At 40.4% G+C, this 24,019-nt stretch overlaps 1 protein-coding gene across 1 annotated transcript in view; it reads left to right on the forward strand.

Annotated features, from left to right (window-relative positions):
• The window catches only part of LOC142955279 (receptor-type tyrosine-protein phosphatase gamma-like), a 542,528-nt gene that overhangs the window by 358,157 nt on the left and 160,352 nt on the right, over positions 1 to 24,019 (forward strand). The window contains exon 6 of the mRNA XM_076096741.1: positions 15,170 to 15,236. Coding sequence (XP_075952856.1) covers positions 15,170 to 15,236 — 67 coding nt within the window. The remainder of the gene's footprint in view (positions 1 to 15,169; positions 15,237 to 24,019) is intronic.

Genomic DNA, 24,019 nt, shown 5'->3' on the forward strand with positions numbered 1-24,019 from the left:
GCGCAGGTATGTGACCTCACTCTGAACAGTCATATGTTCATGCCACTGTTACATCACTCTAGCTCGACATTCGTCACAGTACTGCTGTGAAGTCATTCACATTATGATCCCGTCACTGCTGGCTCCAACTCTGCATCCACGCACACCTCTGTACAGAAATAGCAGCCCCTGCTGCACAAAAAGCTTTTCTTTCTGCTCATTCTCCTCCTCCTCCTCATCTGCTCACTGATTCGCTGGCTTCCACTGCACATTCACTTTTAAATGAGACCGTAAACGTGGACTTCAGTGGCCTCCACGTTTACTTCAGTGCTACATCGACATTGTCTTTTGTGCATGCAGGTCAGTTCATAACTGTGACTTGTTAACCCCAAAAGGACGTTGTCCCTGTGCATTCTATACGTCTCACAGCAAAGCAGAATTTGTGACTTCGACCACACTCTTTGGAGAAGCAAAGTTTTGTTTTCCCAACAGATATCCAGACAAACACCTCAGACTCATGGAAGCTCTGCTAGCTACCACCATCCATGAGCTATGTGTGCTTTTATTTGATTGGTATGGATAACGGTTTACCCAAATCCCATTTCAGTGAATGATGAGTCATTTAAGATATATTTACATTCACAGGAAGATAAAGAAAATATGAATTTGATTATATTAATACTTTTTGGGGGGATATAAAGTAAACATATAACAATAGATTAATAACAACAATAACACAATTTTTATTTCACTATTTCTTTAATGTTTTAATAAAAGATTACTGTATAAGAGCTCACACCGTCTCAAATGTTGACCTGAGGGTGGCGTTAGAGGAAAAGTCAGTGGGGTCACTTAAGGTAATAATTCTCTGGAGGACCATGTGTCGCCAATATAATGAGTAAGCAGTTTGAATGGATAGTTTTGCAGCTATGACAAAACAGAGGAGATGAGTAGGCAGATGGAGAAATTGTTTAGCCCGAAGCAGCCGATGAAATGCTCCCTTTTTACTGAAAGGTAAAGCTCCAGCGTCCTCCAGCACAGGAGCCACTCTATCTCTTCTTTTTATTCTCCCTCCCTCCACAATTCTTCTGATTTATGATATGGCAGTACGCACACATTTCCTCTGAACCTGATCATATTGTGCAGCTGCAGCTCGCAACCTGAAGATTGATTTGAACTCGTGCCCTCAATAACTTGGCCCTCGCAGATGAATCTCAACAGTCTGCGCTCGTGTGCTTGTTCCTATGCAAAGTGTGTGTGTGGGCACCAGCCTCAGAAGTTCATTTTTTTTCATTCATGCAGGTGCTGCTCGCTCTCCTTCGCATGCTTCAGTTTGTCTTTGGTGACCTGAGAACACAGGCTCAAACTGAGAGTGTATGAGGCATGCCCAATACTTTCTTTGTTTTGTAAGGAAGAAAACACAGGTTCTGTGATGCTCGTTTTTTCCGTCATTTACATGCTTCTTTGTCCGGCACCTAGTGTTTATCGTCTGAATGTGCATGCTTTTGTGAATACCTTTATTGAGTGTCTTTTTGCACCCAGGTAAGAATCACGCTGCAGCTATTTGTCTATTTACACCCGGTAAAGTTAAATATACCAAATTTAGCAATTCTGCCAAAATGTATTAGTAGCAGTAGTAACAGAAGATGTAGCAGTATAAAGAGGGACAAAGTATGTGTACGGTGTAGGTTGTGGTGGATGAAAGTGTCAAACTCAGGACTACATCCAGGAGAATGGAGTTTGAGAGAGGTCTCAGGCAACAAAGTACTAGGTTAGGTTTAGGCAACAGAAGTACTTTGGATATTTTGAGGCAACATAAGTAAGTGGTTAGGTTGAGGCAACATAAGTAAGTGGTTAGGTTGAGGCAACAAATCTACTTACTAATAAAGTATCTAATGGGTGACCGGGTCAGGTGCAGATAGCATCGTTGTATCGTTCTATCAGTTGCAGTTCTACTATTTTTAGAGTTTCATCACTTAAATAGTGTTTGCCATGTGACTAAAACATCTACTGTACATTTTAGCTCTGTGAGCTAGTATATTTATGTGTGTCTGTGTCTCCTGGGCCTCCTTGTGTTGATGCTGATTAGTCCTGTTGAGGGAGAAGCTCTGCTTCTGGACTGATGAGCCTGAATGTGTCCTCTACCAGGCTGCACTGTACTACAGTAGCCTCCCACACAACACTCCATAGAGACAGTAAGCTAAGCGGTTGGAGCTTAGCGGTTCTCTTTTTTCTTCTTCCATTTTCATTAAAATGGCTGAATTAAAAAATAACAATTTAACTACATTTTTTTGGTAACACTTTATAATAACTACACACTATGAAGCATTAGTTAAGTATGAGTAAACACTTAATTCATCATTTATAAAGCATTGTTCCTACATTAATAATTCATTAGTATGCAGTTCATAACAACAGTCATGATTGTGTTTTCATACTTTATAAATGATGGATTCCCCATTTGTAAATGAAGTATTATATATATTACAAACCAATTATTAAGGAGTTGTAGATGATTAATTAGATAATTTATAAAGTGTTAGTAAATGATTAAGAACTTATTTAGATGTACATTATTCATGCATTTATATATAATGATTTAGATATGCACTAATGTTAGGGACTATGTTAATATATGCTTTATAAACGCATATTAATACTGCAATTTATGATGAATTCATGATTAATTCATGATTAATTAAGGTAGTTACTAGTCCTTAGTAAAGTGTTTTATGTGACCTCATCTAAAGTGAGGTCTATTTATGCCTTATAAAGCATTTACTAATGACATTGAAAGGCCAGCAGTGCCTCAAAACACACAACACAAAGTGATCAAGAACATATCAATATTTATTGCAAGATGCAAACAATGTACTGTTAAATACAAACCTCTCAGCCATTCATTCATGTAAGAAACAAACAAAGATTCTCCTTCAGGGGAACATGGCTGGATACAAAACATTTGTAGGAACAATGCTTTATAAATGATGAATTAAGTGTTTACTCATACTTAACTAATGCTTCATAGTGTGTACTTATTATAAAGTGTTACCATTTTTTTTATTTTTTTCAAAAAACTCCCAACATTGCACTGTATTTCTTGACATCAGCAAATACATTTTTCATATCGAAAATTTTCAAGCTGGTACACCTGCTCTGTATGTTGTGAACAGACTGCAGGGAAGTGCTCCTGCCAAACACACTTTTGGAATGTCGTGACCTGGCTCGTCGGGCACACCTGTGACACACAAGCACACTGGGTGGGATGAGCAAGAATATGTTATTATACGTCATAGGTGGGATTGTTGGAGGGTGTTGCAATCATAGCCGATTACATCCAAAACATTCACACCTTTTAAACACTGGGCTCACACCATCACACAGTTTGTATAGAGCTTTCCTGAGTGTATACTTGTTGTTGTCTGGGATGCACAGAGTTTCAGATATGAATAGAATTCACCTTTTTGGACATGTTCAAGTTCCAAAGGTCATCATGTTTTCTGGGCATAAGTATGTATGTATGTATGGATGTGTGTATATAAAAAAAAAAGTATATATAAAGTCAAAGTGACAATATAAAGATAAAGTGACGATAACCTTTTGCTGTTAAACACCACCATAGTGCCAGATATACAATAAAAGTAGAAAAGAAAATGTGTTCTTCCTTGGCTGATGCTTCACTCTTCCACCAAGTTTCATAAAATCAGGCCAGTAGTTTTTCTGTCATCCTGCTGAAAAAAAACACACAAAACCACCAAACCGAACAGAAAATATATTCTCCTGAGCGGAGGTAATTATGATTTTTAAGATAACTTTTTTTAAATTCTTGGAGTACGACTATAACATCATGTTGGTGATCACAGCCCCACGTCTACCTGCGCTGTAATTTAAAGTGTGGAGCTCCAGGTCAGAAGGTTCCTCATGGTTTTGGATGGAAACCTGGGGGGTGGACTGACCTTCCTGTCAGGGAGGGTCCTGAGGCAGTTATTAGCTGAGAGAGAAGTTTTAATTGATAATGTGATGATTTCACAGAACTGCGTGAATTGTTTTCAATGTGTCAGTGTCCAACATGCCTGAAGTTCAGTCTTAGTATTACTGGATCTCAGTGCTGCATTCGACACGGTCGACCATGCCATACTCCTAGAAAGACTAAAAATCTGGGTGGGACTTTCTGGCACAGCACTTAACTGGTTTGAATCCTACTTGAAGGACCGAGAATACTTTGTGTCTGTAGCTAATTACACATCAGAGCTGACTAAAATGACATGTGGTGTTCCCCAAGGTTCAATACTGGGGCCTCTTCTGTTCAACATCTACATGCTTCCACTAGCTCAGATTATGGAAAACAACAAAGTGTGTTATCATAATTATGCAGACGACACACAAATCTACATAACTATGTCACCAGGGGACTATAATCCCATAAAAGGGCTGGGTAACTGCATTGAACAAATCAACAACTGGATGTGCCAGAATGTTCTTCAATTAAACAAAGATAAAACAGAAGTAATTGTGTTTGGTACCAAGGACGAACGATAGAAAGTCACCGCTCAGCTTCAATCACTGATGTTAAAACCCACAAACCAAGCCAGAAATCTAGGTGTAGTTATGGATTCAGACCTCAACCTGAACAGCCATATCAAGACAATTACAAAATCAGCCTACTATCACCTGAAGAATATATCAAGGATTAGAGGACTTATGTCTCAACAGGATTTGGAAAAACTTGTCCATGCATTTATCTTCAGCAGACTGGACTACTGTAACGGTGTGTTTACAGGTCTCTGTAAAAAGTCAGTCAGAAAGCTGCAGCTGATTCAGAACGCTGCAGCTCGAGTCCTCACTAAGACCAGGAGGGATCACATTACTCCAGTTCTGAGGTCTTTGCACTCGCTTCCTGTCCAACAAAGAATTGACTTTAAAATCCTGCTGTTGGTTTATAAAGCACTGAATGGTTTAGGGCCAACATACATCTCTGATCTGCTGCTACCTTATGAACCATCCCGACCCCTTAGGTCGTCTGGGACCGGTCTACTTTCTGTTCCCAGAGTCAGAACTAAACATGGAGTAGCAGCGTTCAATTGTTCTGCTCCACACATCTGGAACAAAGTCCCAGAAAGCTGCAGGTCTGCTGAGACCCTCAGCTCCTTTAAATCAAGACTGAAGACTTTTCTGTTTGCTGCTGCCTTTAATTGAACCACATTCAATTAATATATTAATCAATTTCCTGCATTTCTGCATTTTACTACTGTATTTTATTTCTTACACTGTTTTTTAATGTTTTAATGAATGTTCTTAATTGTTTTTAAATCTCCTTTTCTTTTGCCTTATGCTTTGATGCTTTTAATGGTTTTATGTGAAGCACTTTGAATTACCTTGTTGTTGAAATGTGCTATACAAATAAACTTGCCTTGCCTTTTGATTTGCAGCAGAAACTGTAGAATGATTGATTATAATGAGCAGTTTGATGTGCACAATAGCACAGAGGGTTCTGCGCTTGTTTTGCTCCAGTCTGGGGAGAAGAATGAAGAATGAATGAGTTCAGTTTTGTCTCGTCAACATCTAATTCTCTTTATGGAAAAAAAAAGGTCATTTTTGAAGACATTTGATCACAATTTTCTTTCACAAAATGATTACTACTAAGAGGAATGTGGTTTCAGCCAAGTGAAGACAGACAGAGGTGGTTCATTCCTTCATACATCATGTCGCCTTCAAGTCAATTGTTGGCCTGTTCCAGTGCTCAATTAACATTAACTAAATAAATTCATACCACACACAAACGAGGCATGATGTGTGCGAATTAACTTGAACATTTGTAATGTGCTTGTGTTTTTGTGGGCCATTGTTGGCGATAGTTCTGGATTGCCATAGCATATATACAATTGCTTGCATGCTTGCATAGTGTGTACATGCTACAAGTTATTTCTTCCATTTCCATATGTCAAGTTTAAATAAGACTCCTCACCAGAATATTTCTGGTGAAATTGAAAATGTCTTGCTGTTCAGCCAGATGGCTCCATCAGTTCTAATGGCATAGAAAGCTTTTCACCTGTAGGCTGTAGTTAACCCCCCGCCTCATACAATTTAATGCTTTTCCGTCTTTATAACACACAACTGTGCTTTGTCTTTTTAAAAGTTTAAAACATGTTCACACTCATGTTACAGTCTTAAACAAAACGGGGCTCAAAGCCATGGAGACATCAATTGTAACATTGCTTTCTTTGCCGGAGGCTCCATTGGTGGCTGCCGTCTCTGGCTACTGTGCAGCCTACAAACTATAGTAGCCTACAATGATGTGTTAGTTGTTGACTCACTGAACCCTGTTGACATTAGGGAAGCAGGAGGATTGTTTCTCCGTCATCTCCGACTCTGGCAGTGGTAAGGTCGAAGTCGAAAGCTCATCACAAAGCCTCTTTAGGGGACGATAAATCGTACTGTTGTTGTGTAACGTACGTACCTATTGAAACACAACTCAAATTGTTTTCCTGACCCTCACTAAGTACTTTTGTTGTTTGAACCTAAAGTTGTTTTGCTTGACCGTTTCATTTTCACTTTCCCGATGTGGGGGGTGCAGACTGGCCCGTCTGGGTGCACCTGCAGACATCAGCCACTGAATTGGCTGAAATGTAATCGCTCGAGGCAAATCCTCACCGCCAATATACGTTCACTAACGTTGACAAGCTCAGATTGTTATTATAAGTGTCTGACAACATTATGGAAAGGACCTGACAGAGAAATAAAACCTTTTTCTTTACCCTTCGCTTAATCCGATCTCTTTGCTATCGTGTCTAAGTCTTGCTCGGAGAAGTCTCTTTCTGAAATATCGCGTCCACATTGCTTAATCTTAATATTCGGCCATGACGTTGAAAGTCTTTCAAATAACACAGAGCTACGCTTTCTGTACTCTGGCTGCTGTCAGTGACGTTCTTATTCAATAATCGACCGTAAAAATTGTTTCCCCCATCAGTCACTTCGACACAAAAACATGGGAAACAGGGTCCAGGTTGAAAATGATTAAAGTCAATCTTTAACTAAATTTCCATTTACTATATCACAATATTTCATCTCCCCAATTTACAATTAAATATATTGTGATAGAAGTTTTCATCGATATCATCCCCCCTTATAGAGGCCTGTACTTCTGTTGTAATCCACTGAGAAACAAACTAAAAGCATATTTTAAGGAAATCAAAATGAGTTGTGTAATAGAATGAGTTTAATCTTATCTTCATAAGTGAAACTTGATCATACTTGAAATGTGATGAAGGCCTTTACATGTTGTAGCTGGTCTGCTGTCACTGATAGAAAAACCCTCTGTGAAGATGAAATAGAACCCTGATGCAGTCCGGTACAACATCCCATAAACAACCCTTTTACAACTCTTCATTGTAATTGATGATTGTTTCTCTTCCTCCTCAGCGTGCCTCCATTCACTTGTAAGCATGTCCCTCCCCCTCCATCAGTGTGTTTCTGCAGCGGCTACATCGTTGCTCCTGTGTCATGTATTAATGAAATCATCACACTCGTGTTACAGGACAAATTGGGCCCATCATCTCGGCTGAACCTGGAAGTCACGCTTTTATGACCCAGCATTCCATTGCACCGCAGCCTCTGATTGAAATAGATGGCAGTTGTAAACAGCTATCATTGGCCTTTTATTTGCTTATTTACGGCGCTGCATGCCCCCACTGTTTCCACACACTCAGCTAGAGGCAGCAATAAGAAAAACCAAGGCTCAGCTGGGATGTAAATCACATGGAACATTCACTCTACTTTTTACTTTTTGTTTCTTAAATTAAAAAGAGAATCCCACTTCTTATTTCTCATGGTTTAGGGCCATTTGTACATCATTTAATATTATAGAGTAGCATGAGAGGAGGCAGAAGATACAGAACAAAGAGAATGAGACTTGACCTATTCTCCACATGGTGAGTCACACACAATGACAAAAGAGCCCATTTAGACAAGGAAAGAGGAAAGAGGAAAATAAATTAAGACACTTATCTAAACAGCCTCATCCTGATCACATTGATTGATGTCATGAAAAACTGAGTCATGTGAAGCAGTGATTTTTAAAGTACATTTAATGTTCACTATGTAGGCACTATCCATGCAGGAGTACATGTTTCAGTGTCCTTTACTGCTGCACTCCGGTACTTACAGAACTCTACTCGGCCTAGTAACCAGTACCCCCTCAAGTGATCACGTCCCTCCAGTCCTCCATTACCTCCACTGGCTCCCAGTTAAACAGAGGATATACTTCAAGATTCTACTCACCGCCGGCAAGGCCGTCAACAACCTGCCCTCTCCAACCTCCTCCACCAGCGCACCCCCTCCCGATGCCTCAGGTCGAATGAATCCAACCTCCTGCAAATCTGAAGGACCAAGAGCCGGACCTCTGGTGAAAGGGCGGTTTTTTAGATGTCCCCTCATTACCAACCACATAATGCCCCCAGTCGTCTTTCAAAAATGCCCTCAAGCTTATGATATTATTTATTATTACTAATATTACTATTAAAAAACCATCAGACTTTAACATGGGAGACTGCTGCTCACGTACAATGCCAAGACAACAGTCTTTTTTTAAATGAAGACCACAGTTTAACCAGGTGTTTATTATTGTTACCATGACAACAAAGTTCCCCTAGCCTTAACAAAGTTCATCTTTGAACCCAACACTGATTTTTCAGGTATTTGGATTGGATTTCAGTTTTGTATTTCAATATTTTTAGTTTTTTTAATTGAACCCCTCTGGATGGCAAACATGCATAAAACATAGCTTCTTATTCAATAACAGCCGGCGTCGCTTATGTCCGAATGCAACATGGTTGAAAAGGGTTGAGCGGAAGCCTCCGCAGGATGCATTACCCATGGGCACTGTTGGAGAAGCGGTGCAGCCCCAAAACTCCATTGTTTAGGCCAGTATTTCTCAAACTGTTTTTCAATAACTTTATTGAGAACTTCACATATTACAAAAGTACAAAGTACACGGACATAAAACTAAGTCATTAATAAATACATGGCAAAATGCCTGTACTTTCGTGTAAATGTTTACGTTACGCCAAGATCGTTGGCGACTCACATGTGTAGCTCAGTGTGCAAAATGAAGAGACATTATGGAGATGACGTCCGACTCTACCCGGAGGCTGAGGTTTACAGCTCAAACACTGAGTGAGTTCTGGCTCGGTGTGGAGAGGAAGCATCCACTCATCGGACAGAGGGCTGTGGGCATTCTGCTTCCCTTCGCCACATCCTACCTCTGTGAGGTCGGCTTTTCTGCTGTTGCCTCTCAAAACTAAATACAGATCTAAGCTCAACATGGAGCATGAAGTGAGAGTGGCCGTATCAAGTCTGCAACCCCGTTTTAAAAAGATTTGTAGTGGAAAGCAGCTCATTGCAGCCACTGATACTGATAACACTTGATGGCTCACACATACCTGCACTCATTTAGTTTTGTTTTGCACAGGTTGCACGTTATTGTTGTTTTGAATAGATATGCAGTGTAAAACTCAGTAAAACTCTTTATTGCCAAATATTTCAACTTGTTTTGTTTAGTTTTTCACAGGTTGCACTTTATTATTATCTTGTAAAGATATTCAGTGCAAAACAGGTGAATTGCAGCCACAATAAGCAGTTGTTTGCCAAATATTAGTTATTTTTTGCACAGATTGAACTTTATTTGCATTGTTCTAACAAAGCGATTGCACATTGTATTTGTTTTTGTCTGATGGAGCAATCTGGTTTACTTGAAAGTGATTGCAATTTTCTTTATTCTATTATTTGAAAAAGCACAGATGGAGGAGTCACAAAATGTTGTTATTTCAATATAAGTTCAACATGGACCATTTTGTTACAATTTTGTTGGGGCGGTGGGGCACGAACATTTTTCTTCCTCCAAAGTGGGGCGTGACAGAAAAAGTTTGAAAACCACTGGTTTAGGGGGAGAGGGCCTGCAAATGGATTCATTTTTCAATTTCATGAGGGTTTTGGAAGGCACAGAGCAATCAAAAGAGGCTTCTATGTGTAGTTTGAAAAGAGTGGATAAACAACGTATTTTGTTGTTTGATTGGGAGGACTGTAGGTTGTGAACCGTGCTTGCCATAAAGTGAACCCTTACCTCAGAATAATTTATGGTTCCTTGCAAATGCACAGTTGTACTCTACAGTTTTATATCCTACAGTAAATGTGAGATAATGGTAGCAGAGGTTGTTAGCAGTGTCACTTTTGGTACAAAGTCTTTTGCTTCAAATGAAGTGAATCTTTTTTGTAAGTTACTGAACTGAGGGGCTGCTTGAATACTTATGACCCAGGGAGACCTGACAGAAAAGCAGGCAGGGATTCTCACTTCATAGACACCTTTTATTTAAAGTACTCAAGGCAAATGGCAACAAATTACCCATATACTCTTAACCTCAATACCGGAGTCAAGTGTCACAAGCACCACTTGACTCCGGTATTGAAATATTGCCAAAAGTTCAAGAGAAACCCATTTTTATCAAAAATAGATTAATAATATGAAGACATCCTCAGTAAGTCTCAGTCCTGGGTGTATTCATTTCTAGACAACCTTGAGATTCATTTGAATTGGTTCCATACTTGAGGGGAAGTTTTTCCCATTAAAGTTAGCTGTGTCACAGTGGAGGTATTCAGCAGGAGTTAGAACAGCATGATGAAATGTATGGTTTCTAGACATAGTAGACCTCATACCACTTCATTCTGCTCTAAATCCAATGACGGTAATTAGGCAGTAGGCCGACACCGCTAAACCACCACTGAGCTCCTTCCAATTCAGCACAGTGCTCACCACCTGAGGTAACATTAGCCTCAGCAGCTATGCAGCAGAGCAGAACTCTTTACATTCAGACATTGTCAGACTTACCGTATGTTGTTTTTTAGGAATTTGATAGGAATTTCAGAAGATATCTTATTGTTGATGCTTGAATCTATGAAGCTTTTGTTCTTCACTGTGATTGGGTGATGAAAGTGTGCTTTATCCTGACCGCCCCTTCCCTGCATGACCGCTGTTCAACTAGTACACAACATCGCTCACACTGAAGAATTGACTGCCACTGTCATCGACCTCCACAAAAAAAAAAACAGGATCCCTTCTTGCTGATTTTGAATTTTGATCATTTTCCAATGCAGGACAACAATGGCACTGCAACAAAATGATGTCCATGTTTGCAACTTTCTAATGCTTTGAGGGAGAAACTACGGTGTTTTGAATGGCTTGCAGTGATGTCCAACCTGATTGCTTGAAAATCAGTGGAGATGTGAAAACATTGAAAGCAAAATGACTGTAGCTATTCCAATAAGCAACAACTGTGTTCGACAGTGTGATGTGGTTATGATTACAGTATATCAACAAACCCACAGAGTGGAACAAGAAGAAATGCCATATCTTTTATTGTCACACATGTACACAGCACACAATGTGAAATTTAGCTTCTGCATTTAACCAATCCTTGTATCCTAGGAGCAGTGGGCAGCTACTGTACAGTGCCTGGGGAGCAGTTTGGGCGTCCCCTGCCTTGGTCAAGGGCCCAGTCTCCTGAAGCCTAGGTCTAAGAATGGCCACAAGGCCCAGTCTCCTGAAGCCTTGGTCTAAGAATGGTCACAAGGCCCAGTCTCCTGAAGCCTTGGTCTAAGAATGGTCACAAGGCCCAGTCTCCTGAATCCTTGGTCTAAGAATGGTCACAAGGCCCAGTCTCCTGAAGCCTAGGTCTAAGAATGGTCACAAGTCCCAGTCTCCTGAAGCCTAGGTCTAAGAATGGTCACAAGGCCCAGTCTCCTGAAGCCTAGGTCTAAGAATGGTCAAAAGGCCCAGTCTCCTGAAGCCTAGGTCTAAGAATGGTCACAAGGCCCAGTCTCCTGAAGCCTAGGTCTAAGAATGGTCACAAGGCCCAGTCTCCTGAAGCCTTGGTCTAAGAATGGTCACAAGGCCCAGTCTCCTGAAGCCTTGGTCTAAGAATGGTCACAAGTCCCAGTCTCCTGAAGCCTAGGTCTAAGAATGGTCACAAGTCCCAGTCTCCTGAAGCCTAGGTCTAAGAATGGTCACAAGGCCCAGTCTCCTGAAGACTAGGTCTAAGAATGGTCACAAGTCCCAGTCTCCTGTAGCCTAGGTCTAAGGATGGTCACAAGGCCCAGTCTCCTGAAGCCTAGGTCTAAGGATGGTCACAAGGCCCAGTCTCCTGAAGCCTAGGTCTAAAAATGGTCACAAGGCCCAGTCTCCTGAAGCCTAGGTCTAAGAATGGTCAAAAGGCCCAGTCTCCTGAAGCCTAGGTCTAAGAATGGTCACAAGGCCCAGTCTCCTGAAGCCTAGGTCTAAGAATGGTCACAAGGCCCAGTCTCCTGAAGCCTTGGTCTAAGAATGGTCACAAGGCCCAGTCTCCTGAAGCCTTGGTCTAAGAATGGTCACAAGTCCCAGTCTCCTGAAGCCTAGGTCTAAGAATGGTCACAAGTCCCAGTCTCCTGAAGCCTAGGTCTAAGAATGGTCAGAACGCCCAGTCTCCTGAAGACTAGGTCTAAGAATGGTCACAAGTCCCAGTCTCCTGTAGCCTAGGTCTAAGGATGGTCACAAGGCCCAGTCTCCTGAAGCCTTGGTCTGTACCTAGCAATGACTGGAAGGTCCAACTGCTTTTAGTCTCGACCCACAACAGGAAAACACTAAAGGCCTACAATCTCTTTGTTTCAATCTACAATTGACAAGAAAGCCAAATATTTATTAGCTTGGCGCTGAATTAACCACAAGGACCCACATTGTTTAGTCTATTTAACATGACCATAAGACTGGTTTATTGTAGTCTTGCTCTAATAAATGTCAGAAAACCTTTATCCTTTTTGCCTAGATCTAAGAACAACATGAAGGCCAGTTGTCCATTTGTTAGTTCTGAAACTAACCGGTAAATAAAAGCAAAACAATGCCAGAGTTCCTTGTCCTCCTCTCTCCCTGTCTTACACTATCTACTGACGAATTGGTCATCGATGTAATTAGTAACTCTGCACTCCGATGTGTCTTCTTTGAAAGAAGTCCAACAATTGCATCCATTATACCATTGATTTATCAGCAGTTAATGCTGCCAAAGGCGGGGGGGGCGGGGGGGGGGAGTCTCTGTAAGACACAGGAGGTGAAGGAAGTCAGGAGAAAAGAGGATACATAGTGAGGGTTCTGGATGGATGACAGTGGGAGGAAGGGACAGGCGATTAGAGAGAGAGAGAGAAAAGTGGCGGTGGAGAGAAATATAAGGACATGTCACATCATACCACGTTGTCTTTTTTCTGATTCGTCAGTGCAGTGTCCCTGGAGAGAAAGAGGGAGATGGAGTTGTGGGGAGGATTGAAGAGACAGAGCGAGCGACACAGGATTTGAAGGGGGATAAAGGGGTGGATAGAGAAAGAGTAGGACATTGTGATGTGAGGCCCGGTGGCTGAGGATCTCGGGGGACGAGCCTGTGGGCTTTTCAGAGACAAACATTAATAATGAAACGCTAATTCCCTCTGTCCTCCCTTTCTTTCTCTCCTCCTCACTGTCTCTCTGTACGTCATGTTCTCTCTGTGTCTCCATGGCCGCCTTTATTTCTCTTAATCTTCTTTCCTTTACACACACATTTTTTCCCTCACCTACTTTCTGTCTTGCCTTGTACCAAAAACAAGCTCTTTATTACACTTCCAGTTGTTAACTTTTGCTATTTGGAATGATTACACAATGTGTGTGTGTGTGTGTGTGTGTGTGTGTGTGTGTGTGTGTGTGTGTGTGTGTGTGTGTGTGTGTGTGTGTGTGTGTGTGTGTGTGTGTGTGTGTGTGTGTGTGTGTGTTGATGGGGGTAAGTTAGAAACTATGTCTAGTTTGCCACAATTAAACTGTTTCTACATCCCTTAGGTTACTTTATTGTTCAGTTTTTCACTTTATCAGCTGTACAAGCTCCCTCCATAGGGGGTCGATCACATAGCGACTAGCGGAGAGAGAATTATTTTCTGATGGAACACCACCTGGCTCCACAGTGGTCACACAGTCTCCATTTTTAGCTGTGCATTAAAGTTGAAATACTTAAAACTGGCAACAGGACCCCCCTTACCTCACGAGAGTTAGTGTCGAGCAAGGCTGCTTGGGGTTTATAGACAAGGAGTGTTTTGAATTCTATTGCCCTTTTCTTTCTTCTGATTTAGCACAGGTGCAGGGTACTGTACTATTGTTATGACTATGCATTAAACAAGCTCTTTGAACCACAAATATGCATCCTTTAAATCAGTGGTTCCCAGCCTCTTTGAGTCGTGACAGCGCCCTGCAAAACACAGTGTTTGCTCATAAACGGTCTGCTCCTCCTTTGTCACAATCAAATTTATAACTTTTTGGTGTCTAAACATTTGTGCATATGAAAACTGTAAGCCCTACTGCTAATCAAGGGGCATTTGTTTGTGCTGTGAAATGAAAGAATGTGAGTCCAGCTAAATTGGGGGGTGCGTGACTAGGTGAGGCGCCATCCATAGAACAGAAACAGAGTGAAAGAGATTGTTTTCTTTGTTTTTAATTCAAGCTTTCGGCCCTAAATCCATTACGCCCATTATAGCAGTCCACAGGAAGTGAAGGGACAGTAAATTGGAGAGAGACGCAAACCAGTGCAACAGCTGCTGATTTTGAGCGATGATTGCGAATGTTCTGAAATAAATGTAGAAAAATAGTGCTTTATTTGTGATGACAGTTAAGTTGAGTTTGAACAGTTAGCACCTAGGCGTGAATTTTTGATACATTCCGTGACTTTTTCTCTTGACTCCCAGGATATCCCTCGTCACACTGGAACAAATGCTAATAATAAGCTTAGATTAATTGACACTTCATGACTGCTAGGAATTGAGTCGCTGCAGCAGCAGAGGGTATACTACATAGTAGGTAGTACTAACAAACACAAAGATATGTAAAATAAATAAAGGTAAATGATCGTCTTTTACATCACAAAGAAAATAAACATGCATATTTAGAAACAACAGAAATGCCAAAATAATTTCTTGTAGCAAAGACAAATATTCAATATTTGGAGACTGTTAATAGAAAAACAACAGAAATGTATTATGTCTGATTTACATATTACAGATCATATAAGCAGCGTGTGTAACCTTTAATGTATGCAGCAATGTTTTCTATGAATACTAATGCTATGTGATGTTCACTGTATCTTTTTTTCGTGTTGCTCAGGTGGGGGGGAAGGACAATCCCGCTGTAGACCCCATAATCCACGGCCTGAAGGGAGTGGTCCATCATGGTGAGTGGCAGTCCCAGTCACATAATGATGTTGACTCATAAGAGAGCCAGGACTCTTCTGGATAAATGTAAATTCATCTTGCACACAAGCTTTGAGCCCCTTTTAGCACATTGTTTTGGTCTCTGGTTAAGTCCAGCCCTGGTCCTTAAATCTCACTTCACTTTGACATTTCACAAACAGACTGCTCAATATGACAAAGGAATAATACAGAAAATGTATACTCATTGGATGGTAAGCAACATTACGATCAATCTACAAAGGTGTAAAAACGATATCAGCAAAGTCTCTTCCATTAACGTCAATACCAGTTCTGCCACTGGTGGCCAGGATATGTAGGAGACTTAAGTTTTCAGGACTATTGCTGTGCTAAAGCCTCTGTCATCAGCCACCAGGTATTCGGTACATTAGCCTTGTCGACCCACTATTACACATTCTGTGTTGAAATATAGACTTAAGTACGTCGTCAGTCCAAGATGCAGTTCTCTGTATTCACTTGGACACACAGTGATTTTGCCCGGTCAGGCCCTTATGCAGCAGTTAAACTGGGAAGCCTTGACTCGGCAGGTTAACCTCATTGATCTGAGGAACCGCTGCTGTCAGCCAATCAGGTTCCAGTATTGTGACCACTTCAGATTCGTTCAGCTTAACTAATTCAATTCAATTTGCTGCTGCATTGATCTGCAAACTATCACAGTAGAAGAATATTCCTGTCGATGGCCATGATGTATTTGCAAACTAAACGTCCAGACATGAGTCTGGACAGGCTCTACACACTGATGTGGCGTAGTATCTCAACTGTAAATTTGCTTTGCTAATTTCCTCACTAGACTCAGGAGGGGAGTGGAATTAGCACGGTAAATTAGTTCTGCTAACGAAGGCCTTATCACTCTGAGCTGTGGTGGCTTTATGGGAGAATGTTCTCCTTTTTGTTCTTTCATTGAAAAAAAACTCCAAAGGCAAAGGAGGTTACATTGAGCTCATGGGAAATTGTGGTAAATATTTTTTTCTGATAAGCATAAGACATTAACATAAACTTAAATGGAAAAAAAAGTCCCCTTATCCTAGTGAACGAGATTGTATACCAAAGCATTCATACTTTTATGTAGGACACCGAAATTTAACATAATTCTGATTCCTTACAATTTTGGTTTTATTTTCATAATTATCTGTAAAAACATAATAATGCACAAAATGACTTGCTGAGATCTGGGAACACTGCGTCATCGCTAAGAAGAAGTCCGACAGGGCATGTTATTTGGGAGAGAACAGTACATTATTCCCCAAACCTCCCATTGTCTATAACCTATCAATTCACCTATGACTAAGCAGACGTGCATAGTTGGTTTTACTGTGCAATGAGGGATTACTGCTGTCATCTAAGGTGCACTCACTTTCAATGCCCCCTTCTAATAAAGTGGTTTAGATCATCTGGCTAAGCTCTTGCACATTCTTGACATACTGTACTGTGATATATGTTGTGACACTTTAAATGGCATACTAAACATTGACTTTTTTCATAACAGGTTTCATGGCAAACTCTACTATGGCGATTTTGACATCTTTATTGCATACTATACCGTGACAATTGATGATATTTTTATGACATAATATACCTGACCTTTTTTCTGATCACTTTGCTGTAACAAAGTCATCATGTTCCTAGATCTCCTTTACTTTGGTAGGTATAATGTTACCAATGAAAAACCATCTTTGCATACATGTAAACAAGCATGTGCGTTAGAGAATAAGTGATGCATTCATTTTAAGTGTCAACTGTATGCAGTATCTGATGTTTGTCATGATGAGTGAAGCTAACTGTCGTCCAGTCCCAGTGCGTCTTTTAATCACTTCTACAAGATAGACTTTGTGCTTATCAGAACTAGATGTCAATAAGAGACACAGAGGCTGTAATATCTGACTTTAAATCACAGCTGCCATGAATGCCAGTCAGCAGCTTTATATAGAACATTAATCTGCTCCTCTGGAATGCTGACCATCAATTACAGGAGGCAAAGTGAGTGTGCCAGTTGCACAACATGGGCCGTGCTGTAGAGGAAGTGAATCTGCACAGTATAGGATGCCTGTGGAGAGAAAGGTGAGGTCAGGCCTTATTTAGATTTACAAGGTCACTATAAGGCCATAACATGGTGTACTCTGCACTGAATAGATGTAAGGATAACAAGTTGTAAAACACAAGTAGGCAGGACATTTGATAAAAATATCTGATGTATAATATGTTATCATACTTTAACTGCAGGGTACTCTAGCTTTGATTGTATTCCTCATTAAAAAGTCTCAGCCTTTTGCATCATTTAGTGCCTCACATACAGTATAACCACACAATCATTTAGGACTTCTGGGATGATTCAGTGTTTTTTATATGCCTCACATAACAAATTAGAAGATTTGACATTGTGTTTTGTTAGCACTGTATGCCCTCAGTCAAAAGCAGTTGTCTCCTGCATACAGCCCTGAAGTGCATCCCTGTCATGATCAAAACATTTATCCTAAAGCAATGTTCTGTCTTGTCCCCCAAAGGGCCGTGCTCGCCTTGCAACAACAGAGCGGCTTCACAGTGAATTATAGAGTTTCAGCATACACAAATAAAACTTTGATAAAACCCCACCGCATGATACTTGCACTTTATCTCCTGCTCAGCTGTCTTGGAAAAACTACTCCGCCTCCATAATTCATCTAACACAAAGACCACTCAAGTTCAATCAAGGCCACGTTCCCATCTCTCCCACAGGGAAGGTGGTTGGTAAATTTGCTCTGTCTCCATCAGTGCTACTCTATGGAGCAGCGGGTGGTTAAATTTTTCACAGCGCTCTCTTCCCTTGTTGCTGGGCTTGTCTAGCGGACACGCACCGCAGGTCTGACTCCTCTGTCTTTGTACCCCATGCCTTGTTGCATTTTACATGAAACCTCACTGGAACAAATGCCCTCTGACTAGTTAGCCAGCGAGCGGCTCCGTGCCATCCCTGTGAAATCAGCCCGGTAAAAAGGCTGAGTCTGATTTACATAGCGGACTCATGAAAGGCTTCGGCAGCGAAGAGGGGAGCCCATTGTCTACACAGGGTTTGTCGGGACTTTGGAGGCAGATGCAAAGACTGGTAATGATGTGGTGGGATGATGGGAAAGACGAGATGCGAAGGGGAGGAGGAAGAGCACAGTGATCGCTCTCTCGTGCTCTCATGCTTTTCATTGTGATGTTGGTCCCAGTGAATCATCACTATTGCAGATGTCATCATCATTGCAGTGAATTCCTTCAAACACACATTGGTACATCTCAGCTATACTCACAGGTTTTAGAAAAGAGAGATTCGATAAAAATCCTCACACTGCTAGTACTTCTCATTAACACAAATACAAGCAGCCACAATGAGCTTCCTTGGTAGGGTGGCTTGGCTCAGCCTTAGAGATGAGGAGCTCAGACATCCGGAGCGGGCTCGGAGTACAGCCGCTGCTCCTTTGCATCGGAAGGGTCAGCTGAAGTGGGTTTAGGATTACTCCTCCTCTTAGAGGTTTTCCAGGCATGTCCAACGGGTAAGAGGCCTCGGATTAGACCAAGAACAGGCTGGAGAGATCACTTATCTGGCCTGACATGGGAAAGGCTCCGGGTCCCCCAGGAAGAGCTGGGGAAGGTTGCTGGGGAGGAATACCATGCTAAGCCTGCCGACTCTCAGCCCGGACCCGGATAAGCAGAAGATAATGGATGGATTGATTATGAGTGTTTTCTGATTTGCCCCCTCTATGCTTAAGTGTTACTTTACGTTTAGGTACATACAACTACTTGCTTGGTGTAGTCTAACATGAGGTAGTGTTTCACTGCTTTCCACAGCCAGCATCACTGCTGTTCCATAACCACACCCAACAGTGATCATTCGAATCACATTCATCCGTTTGCTTGGGGCAAGTAAACTGCCACATCAGGCTTGTAAATTTAGCAACTCACTTAAACTCAAAAAACAATTAAACACATTTTTTGTTTTCAGAGCTGATGATGGATTTGCTCAGGCGTGGTCCATCCTGCTTCCTTCTTGTCTCTGTTGAGTGTTTCACATGTGCAGAAATGATCAAGCTCTTGCAAAAAAAACCTAACCCTAAAGTTTACACATGACAATTCAATTTAATCTCATTTACTATTCGATAACCGCTAATACATTTAAAAGATTGTATAGGGCTTGCCGGACCGTGCAAGTTAATAAAAGCAAAAAACATTAACTTTGAACCCTGTTTGTATAATATAATTTACTTTGCATCAATTACATGATCAATATCAATGACTATCACTTTCTGTCATGGTCCTGATTATCCACAGCAGTTCCTCAGCAAACTATTGTGATACAATGTTTTTTGTAGAGAGAAGCTAATAGAATGTCCAAATGCAAAGGATTCATTCTCTCCGACGAGCATCAATATCTACACCAAGTTTCCCTTCCATCTGAAAGTTGTTGATATATAGCAAAAGAAATACCCAAGGATAGTAAAATTAGTTCATCTTGTTCTTGAAGAAGAGGATGAAGATTCTGAGGAGATATATTCTTGGGAGCACAGATCATCTCATCCAAACTCTTTCAAAACAGCAGGCCTTTCAAGAGTTATCCTAACATTGACATAATGCACAGCACAGCTGGAGATGAGGCATGTTTAAGATGCAGTGCAGCGCAGCAGAGAGTCTGAGGGAAAGGCGTGCTGACCAAACCAAAACCTGTAAATAGATTATTTATAGAACCTACCTGCTTTTTCAAAAAGGATGATCTTAAAAAGTCTTGGCATAACTATCGTCATGCCAAACTGCTCAAGTACACACTACAATCAAGATAGCGGCTGTGAATAAAATCCTGAAAAGAATATGCCATAATAAAGAAAGGAGGACAGATACATAGATGCGCCTGCCCCAAATTTCTGGAAATCCTATTGAGGAGAGGATGAAAAAGAAGCTTAACATGTGAGCACTGTGCATTGGAGCCACATCAGATCTGATGTGAAAGAGAGCGCTTTGGGATTAAACCCACATCAGCAAAGGAATAGTAGACATTCTGGTACAGCGGTAGAGACGGAGAGAAACAGAGAGAAACATTCTCTTCGATTTCCTATAAATGTGCCACAGGGTCGACACGGTACCTCAAATCAGGGGAAACCACCATAAGCCTTGTACACCCTTTAAAAATGAATTGCCAATTCAGGGTCTCGCAGTGCCAAGTCAGTGGAGACTTTGTGCAGTGAGTGAGATAGTAAATTAATGGACTTGTAATATGTGCCAGCGAGGACAAATCGCTTCGATCCAGCACTGTGTCACGAGAGCAGCGGGAGCACAGATGCTTGAGAAGATAAACAGGAAATGACACAGTGCTGACACAGAGGGGTGTGTAAATATAAAGCTATATGCAGCATATTAGCAATGGCAACATAACAAAAGCCTCACTTTCTGTCCATCTATAAAATATACTCGACTGGACATGCTAGACATACTGGACTATACTAATTATTTGCTAATAAAGTAAAATAGAACATAATTCTCTGAAATCTGACAACATGCAGTTGTGAGATTTTACTTTACTTGCTCATGTTCCTCTTCTCTAGTTCACTGGGATGGATGTCAGACACTTAACAAAATCACAGACATGCAATTTCCTACTAAGACAGATGAAATCTGCATTTCCAATCACTACCACTCACAGGTCTTACCTCAACCATTCCATTTCAATAACCCACCAATAACCAAAATAATGCCTAACCTCAACCATTCAAGAACAAGGCCTAACCTCAACCATTCAAAAACAATGCCTAACCTCAACTATTCAAAAACAAGGCCTAACCTCAACCATTCAAGAACAATGCCTAACCTCAACCATTCAAGAACAATGCCTAATCTCAACCATTCAAAAACAAGGCCTAACCTCAACTATTCAAAAACAAGGCCTAACCTCAACCATTCAAGAACAATGCCTAATCTCAACCATTCAAAAACAATGCCTAACCTCAACTATTCAAAAACAATGCCTAACCTCAACTATTCAAAAACAATGCCTAATCTCAACCATTCAAGAACAATGCCTAATCTCAACCATTCAAAAACAATGCCTAACCTCAACCATTCAAGTACAATGCCTAACCTCAACCATTCAAGAACAATGCCTAACCTCAACAATTCAAGAACAAGGCCTAACCTCAACCATTCAAAAACAAGGCCTAACCTCAACAATTCAAGAACAATGCCTAACCTCAACAATTCAAGAACAATGCCTAACCTCAACCATTCAAGAACAATGCCTAATCTCAACCATTCAAAAACAATGCCTAACCTCAACAATTCAAAAACAATGCCTAACCTCAACCATTCAAGAACAAGGCCTAACCTCAACAATTCAAGAACAATGCCGAACCTCAACTATTCAAAAACAATGCCTAACCTCAACAATTCAAGAACAATGCCTAACCTCAACAATTCAAGCACAATGCCTAATCTCAACAATTCAAAAACAATGCCTAACCTCAACAATCCAAGAACAATGCCTAACCTCAACAATTCAAAAACAATGCCTAACCTCAACCATTCAAGAACAATGCCTAACCTCAACCATTCAAGAACAATGCCTAATCTCAACCATTCAAAAACAAGGCCTAACCTCAACTATTCAAAAACAAGGCCTAACCTCAACCATTCAAGAACAATGCCTAATCTCAACCATTCAAAAACAATGCCTAACCTCAACTATTCAAAAACAAGGCCTAACCTCAACCATTCAAGAACAATGCCTAACCTCAACCATTCAAGAACAATGCCTAACCTCAACAATTCAAAAACAATGCCTAACCTCAACCATTCAAGAACAAGGCCTAACCTCAACAATTCAAGAACAATGCCGAACCTCAACTATTCAAAAACAATGCCTAACCTCAACCATTCAAGAACAATGCCTAACCTCAACAATTCAAGAACAATGCCTAACCTCAACAATTCAAGAACAATGCCTAACCTCAACTATTCAAAAACAATGCCTAATCTCAACCATTCAAAAACAAGGCCTAACCTCAACAATTCAAGAACAATGCCTAATCTCAACCATTCAAAAACAATGCCTAACCTCAACAATTCAAGAACAATGCCTAACCTCAACCATTCAAGAACAATGCCTAATCTCAACCATTCAAAAACAAGGCCTAACCTCAACTATTCAAGAACAATGCCTAACCTCAACCATTCAAGAACAATGCCTAACCTCAACTATTCAAGAACAAGGCCTAACCTCAACCATTCAAAAACAAGGCCTAACCTCAACAATTCAAGAACAATGCCTAACCTCAACCATTCAAGAACAATGCCTAATCTCAACCATTCAAAAACAATGCCTAACCTCAACAATTCAAAAACAATGCCTAACCTCAACCATTCAAGAACAAGGCCTAACCTCAACAATTCAAGAACAATGCCGAACCTCAACTATTCAAAAACAATGCCTAACCTCAACAATTCAAGAACAATGCCTAACCTCAACAATTCAAGAACAATGCCGAACCTCAACTATTCAAAAACAATGCCTAACCTCAACAATTCAAGAACAATGCCTAATCTCAACCATTCAAGAACAATGCCTAATCTCAACCATTCAAGAACAAGGCCTAACCTCAACAATTCAAGAACAATGCCTAATCTCAACCATTCAAAAACAATGCCTAACCTCAACAATTCAAGAACAATGCCTAATCTCAACCATTCAAAAACAATGCCTAACCTCAACAATTCAAGAACAATGCCTAACCTCAACCATTCAAGAACAATGCCTAATCTCAACCATTCAAAAACAAGGCCTAACCTCAACTATTCAAGAACAATGCCTAACCTCAACCATTCAAGAACAATGCCTAACCTCAACTATTCAAGTACAAGGCCTAACCTCAACTATTCAAGAACAAGGCCTAACCTTAACCATTTGAGGGTCAATATTACCTCCGGATCTACACATATAGGTGTGACATACATTTAAGAACATGTACTAAAAATAATAATAGTAATAATTAACATTATTTTCAGTAGCCGCCTGCAGACGGTGCTCATTTCAATATTTGTTCTTCATTATTTATCTTTACATAACCAATTTTAACAAATACCCTTGAGTTAATGTTTTCTAATTGTTTATTGTATGATTTTAACTGTAATGATTTTAAATTATCATCTATATATCATAATCATTTTATACTAAATTGATTGGTCTATAGATATATACATACAAATACACTTTTTTAATGCATTTTACTAAGCCTTGTGTGTTGTAAATTTGTTTTTTACCTGAACACCTATTTATCCTTTTATTGCACTGATTTTTAAAGTTCCATATATGGTTTGTGTAATATTTAAATAATCCTCAGTGCATAATTTATATATTGTTGTGATTCTCATTCCAACCATTTCCATAAAGAAATAAACTATTTAAATGTACTCATTACCGCAAAAACAAATCCTAAAGTATTATTTTATTCAAATGATCAACATCCATTTCAACATACAATATTTTATTAACTTGACAACTGTGAGATTGACCGTGAAAATCTTCTTCTTGCTTGCACATGTGCTTGCACATGCTCTTTCAACCTTTTGATTTTTTACATGTATATAGGGATTTTAACCATCTGCAATGATTTTATTAAGGACATTTTAGGATTTTTTTGAATGTACAGTCCCTGTGTGCCCGTGCCCCTTGTAGCATTCAATTGGAGTACTACATTCTAACCCTTACTTAACCATTCGACATTGCCTAACCTCATCCATTCAAGGTTAG

The sequence above is a fragment of the Anarhichas minor genome, unplaced genomic scaffold (genome assembly GCF_050575085.1).
Source record: "Anarhichas minor isolate MPS153535 unplaced genomic scaffold, ASM5057508v1 ptg000023l, whole genome shotgun sequence".
Classification (NCBI taxonomy): domain Eukaryota; kingdom Metazoa; phylum Chordata; class Actinopteri; order Perciformes; family Anarhichadidae; genus Anarhichas; species Anarhichas minor.